Below are 5,161 nucleotides of genomic sequence, written 5' to 3' on the forward strand. Positions count from 1 at the left end.
TGAATTTTTTCTATCAGATTTAAAACTTAAAACTAATACTCAATCCTGCCCAAAACATGTCATTTAATTAGCGCCTAAAAGGAGGACAGTAATAATTTATAAGCCTCTAATTATGACTTGATTATTCCACTTTAAGCATGGATATATTTTCAAAGAAAAATGTGGGATTGGCCACCGCAATCTATAGTTGTAACTTAACGTAAATGGAGTTTATTTAAGCCGTCAACACGCGGCTTTCTAAGCAATACATAGGAAAAGAAGAGGTACATGCACAATAGTAACCTAGCTCCCTCTAAAAAAACATTTTAGTGACTACGACTCCTGTCTCCTACTATATATATTTCAATTCGTTTGCCCTACACGAAATTATTATAGCATTTGTTTTGTTGTTTCTCTTTATAAACCAAAAAGACTAGATGATGGAGGCACATAATATAGACATGTTTGAACAAGGAAATTCGATCGAAACAACAAACTCTATTAGTACCCGTCATTTTACCATGTAAGAAAATTAAATCATAGTATATCTTTGTTTTTCCACGTTAAATCATATCAAAACGGCGATTCTTATTTCTTGTTGTAATTCATCAAATTCCAAATACGTTGTTGTATGATTTGGTTTCGAAAATTCATTTTTCGTATAGTAAAATGTACTATAGCTAGCAGCCTTTTTTTTTTTTAAAAAAAAAAAACGAAACACTTATATATTAGTCGTTATATCATGTGGGATCATAACTGACAAGTTGTACATGTGATGCATCTGCTTTCATAGACATATTGAACAATATATATATATATATATGGTTGACGTTGACTAAAGTCATTTTAATTTATGGTGTTTTATTGGATCTCCTTTTGAGCCATTGTTTCTTTCTTCAGATCCCGGCAGATCGTGACTACCTTTCCACCAGCTTTATGGTCGACTTTTCCGGTGAGTTATAAATTCGTTTTTAAAGATAATTGGATTTGCTTTCTTTTTGGTTCGTTGTACTTGTTATATTGTCTTTCACATATTTTTACTTGCTTAACTTTTGGTCATATGCTTGTTTTTTCTTTCTTTCGCCGATTAGATCTGATGTAATCTTAATTACCATATATAAATGGCCGATTTGGACTTCAGCTTCGTGCAGATGGTGTAAATATAATAATTAACCTGACGATTCTGTAAATCATTGGCCAGTTTTCACCTAAAGTTGTGGATCTATTCCAATTTACTTCATTTGAGTAAAATTTATTACATTTGAGAGCTCAAAAGAATATCATATAATTTTGAGCGGACAAAATGAATGAACTCTTGAACAATTCAAGATCTAATTAGGTTGGTAGGCATATATGTCTAATTGTCAATAATTACAAGGGCTTTTTTTGGTAATTGATTGGAAAGAAATTAATCTTTTTCAGGAAAACAATATCTATATTTTTGGATATGTACTAGATTTTTTTTCTTTGGGATGAAAAAAGGGCTTTAATTATGTGAAAAAAATTAAAAGCCACTTAATTAATCGCCAAAATCTACTAAAAGCTGCAATAGACTGAAGCCTTCCTTTCCAAACATTCCTAGAATAATGCATAATTGAGAATATGAATATTAAAGTTAGATTTTATTTATTTTTATTAAAATTAAGATGAATGAATATTAAGATGTACATTAAAATTTGAATGTTTAAATCAAGATATACTTTTCAAAGGTTGAATTAAGAAAATATTAATTATTTTTTTCCCATCAAAATCTGAATATACAGTTGTGTGTGTGGGATAATGCATGGTAGTTGACTATAGTACGATCTCAGCTATGGGCTTGATGTTTGTGCACAGGCCAAACACAAGTAAACGATTCTTTTGGCGACGAGATTTGAATTTGGGATCTATGTTCTATTCTGTCTGATATATATATATATATATCAATTACATGTTGAAGGACGATGGCTATCTTTATCTAAAAGCATAAAGTTATTATAGATAATAAAGTTTTAACGACGTAATTGTATTATGTCTAAATACACGAAAACTCATTGGTTCATTAGAACAAATGTATGTATATCAATACCGGACTATTTAATCAACATTTTATATATCCAGGTGCGTGATGAATTTAACTCTGACTTGGAAGAAATTCTAACTGATCAGGACAGGTGAGAAACAAAGTGATAATTGGAATGTTTTTCAGAATCATGGTTACCAATGCTTTTCTTTATATATGTTGAATTATTAGCGGTAGGATGTGTAATGAATTTTTAAAATATTGGTGTGATTGAACATGTTATTGCAAATTACTTACTCCCTCATCCCATTTTTGGGTGAGGTAGTTTGATTCGATCCAGAGTTTTAAGAAAGAAACGAAGATTTTTAAAACTTGTGGACTAAAATGAATGATAGAAATTTGTGAGTAAAAAAAATATTTATAGTTAAATTGTTACTTTATATAGAAATGACGGAATAAAAAACAAAGTAAGTCACATAAATTGAGACAAAAAAAGTACCAGATCTTATTATCAATATAATTTTAAGTAATGCATTGGTGGTGGAGAAAAAAATTACAATCACATCACTTTGTACAATAATTTTGAAGTAAAACATTATGTTAAGCATTTAGTATTAATGTTGTATAAACAGTTTGTTAAATCAACTTAGACTCTTAGAACTTTCATTGCCTCTGTAATTAATTTCATGTTATATCTAAGACTAAAGTACATTCCACATTGTACACATATAAAACAGGATCAATTCCGAGAAGAAACTCGATCCTTATGAATGGAGATGTTTATGTTTAAGGTTTTCACAGGAGGTTGCCCCAGTGATATTTACTGGAGAGTGTATATTTTCCAAAGGAACCAAATTGGAATTGGTTGATGATGTTACTGGACAACAAGTGAGACATGGGCCTCTAGCCTCAGCACAAGTTGAAATATTTGTACATAATGACGACGAACTAAACAGTCATATGAAGATTCAAACAAGAGGTGACCAAAATCCATATCTGAGGTTGGAAGGAGGTGTTGTTTCGGTTAACAAAATTATATTCAAATACTCTCCAAATCATATGAAGAAGTCGACTGGGGTAAAGCTAAGAGCAAGGGTTGTCGATCAACCTCAAGTGATAGAGGCCGTCACAGGACCCTTTACTCTCAAGGATAAACGTTCAAGTGAGTATTATATTATATTTCTACTTAAATAAACTAAATAGTGAGTCGATTTGAGTTTTGATTTTCACAGAAAGCAAGAAACGGTACCCTCCATCACCAAGGGATCATGTATGGAGACTAGACCATATTTACAAAAATGGTCCCTTCCATAAGCGGTTGACTGAAAACGGTATAAAAACAGTGGAGGATTTCCTAGTTGAACTCCAAAACAATCCTCAGAGGCTACGTCATGTAAGTAGCTAGTCTCTAATTCCCTGTCTATAAATATTCAAAGTTGATTGAGTGATTGACTTTATGAGAAAAGAGTGACATTATTTATGGCGCAACTTGTGATATTTTGTGGTGCACCAACACGTTCGTTAACCTCCTGCATCTGGATTACTTTGTGTGCGTGTAGATCCTTGGCAAAAGCATGTACGAAAATTGTTGGAAAAAAGTCACAACGCATGCTAAGACTTGCAATCTTGACGGAAGAAAGTACCATCACTTGGTCGCGGTTGACGAATGCCGGTCTTTAGAGTTAGAAAATACTTCAGTGAGTACCAAATTTATTTGGTTCGTAATAATATACCCTGTTTGAGCTTTGAAAATCATATATCTCTGATTTTGCAATGAACTATATATAATTTGTCACATTTGATGATTCAGGGAGCAGCTGAAAGTAACCAGTGGTTAGAGAGTGCTGAATCTTATGCAATGGTTGACCGGCAATACGAGTCAGATGAGATGTCTCTTGATATCACATCTGTGATTTCAGAATCAGAATATTGGGAGAAAATTATGCAATTTCTTGATTCATAGTTACACTACGTACGTTCATTTCACAGCACTACTTTTCTTTCCTTTCCAGCTCGTGTATCTGCACTTAAGAATTAGTAGATTGGTAAGATAACGCCTAGCCGTCCTTGTTTGTACTTATTCATATTAAGGTTTTTATCTTATTATTAATAAAATACCGCTAGACGGTATGAATTTGTTTAAAAAGAAAAAAAAAGGGCACTTAAGTACTAAATTATTTTGGATGTAAATTCGGTGTTAGTTAAGACTTAAGGCTGAAAGAGCAAAGAAAAGAAAGTGGTCTTTAAGTGCTCTTGACGACGACGAGACTTTGGAAGGGTATCAATATTCTATTATGGTATCATGCATTTGAAGTGTGATGATCGATTTTATCTAAAAAAAAATTAATTAATAAAAATAATATATTTTTAATACGTTATTATATTATATGTCTAAAGATACGATTACACAAAAATTCATTAGTCCAGAACATGTGTAATTTTTGGGCTATTCATTTACGCAAATTTACCATCCCATAATCTTTTTATACATTGTAAGGACGAATTTCTCACTTAAAAATAGTGTGATCTTACTTTGTATTGGGAGGAAGGAAAAAGAATGGAAGAAAAAATGAGAAGATAAAAGATTGGAAGAAAGGATGAGAAGTATTATATTATGTATATATTGAGTTAATATAGTGAAAGAGAGAGTTAAGACAAAAGAAAAATAATTGAAGTCTTCAACTATATTTACTGTATAAAAATGAGCATTTATATATTGAAGGAAGGCTTTTTTTTTGGAGTGTTCGATCCTTCAACTAATCCGAAATTGCTTGATTTGTAAATATTGTTGGGATGTTATATCGAGGAGGGTACAAGTCAAGAATATTACTGTTGGATCGGTTTAGATAATGTCAGTTGGGCTCGATTCTCTTTAAAGAGTACGAGATATCCATGTCTCAACCTAAAAATTTGTCTATTTATCCTTGTCATTTTATTTCCAACTGCGCTATATTGTATATATGGTATATTACACCAACAATGACATTTCCTTCAGAATTTTCTTTTAAAAAAAAAAGAGAAAATGAGTTATATAAATTAAACAGAATAATATTTTTGTGTTATATAGCATATTAGGGTGAAATAGTTTCAAAAATTCATATTTTAGAAGATAATTAAGACTTCAGTTTACGGGAGAAAATAGTTTCAAACATCTATGTTTTTTTTTTTTTTGGGGGGGGG

The 5,161-nt window shown here is 31.4% G+C and overlaps 1 protein-coding gene across 1 annotated transcript; it reads left to right on the plus strand.

The window, feature by feature from the left end:
* Positions 1-383: 383 nt before the first annotated feature.
* On the plus strand, positions 384-3,962 carry LOC107013889 (calmodulin-binding protein 60 D-like). The gene is made up of 7 exons (XM_015213767.2): positions 384-502; positions 880-931; positions 2,080-2,132; positions 2,719-3,143; positions 3,214-3,374; positions 3,541-3,678; positions 3,792-3,962. The coding sequence occupies exons 1-7, from the start codon at positions 417-419 to the stop codon at positions 3,942-3,944; spliced, it is 1,068 nt and encodes a 355-aa protein (XP_015069253.2). The 5' UTR covers positions 384-416; the 3' UTR covers positions 3,945-3,962.
* Positions 3,963-5,161: the final 1,199 nt, after the last annotated feature.

The sequence above is a fragment of the Solanum pennellii genome, chromosome 3 (assembly GCF_001406875.1).
Source record: "Solanum pennellii chromosome 3, SPENNV200".
NCBI classification, from domain to species: Eukaryota; Viridiplantae; Streptophyta; class Magnoliopsida; order Solanales; family Solanaceae; genus Solanum; species Solanum pennellii.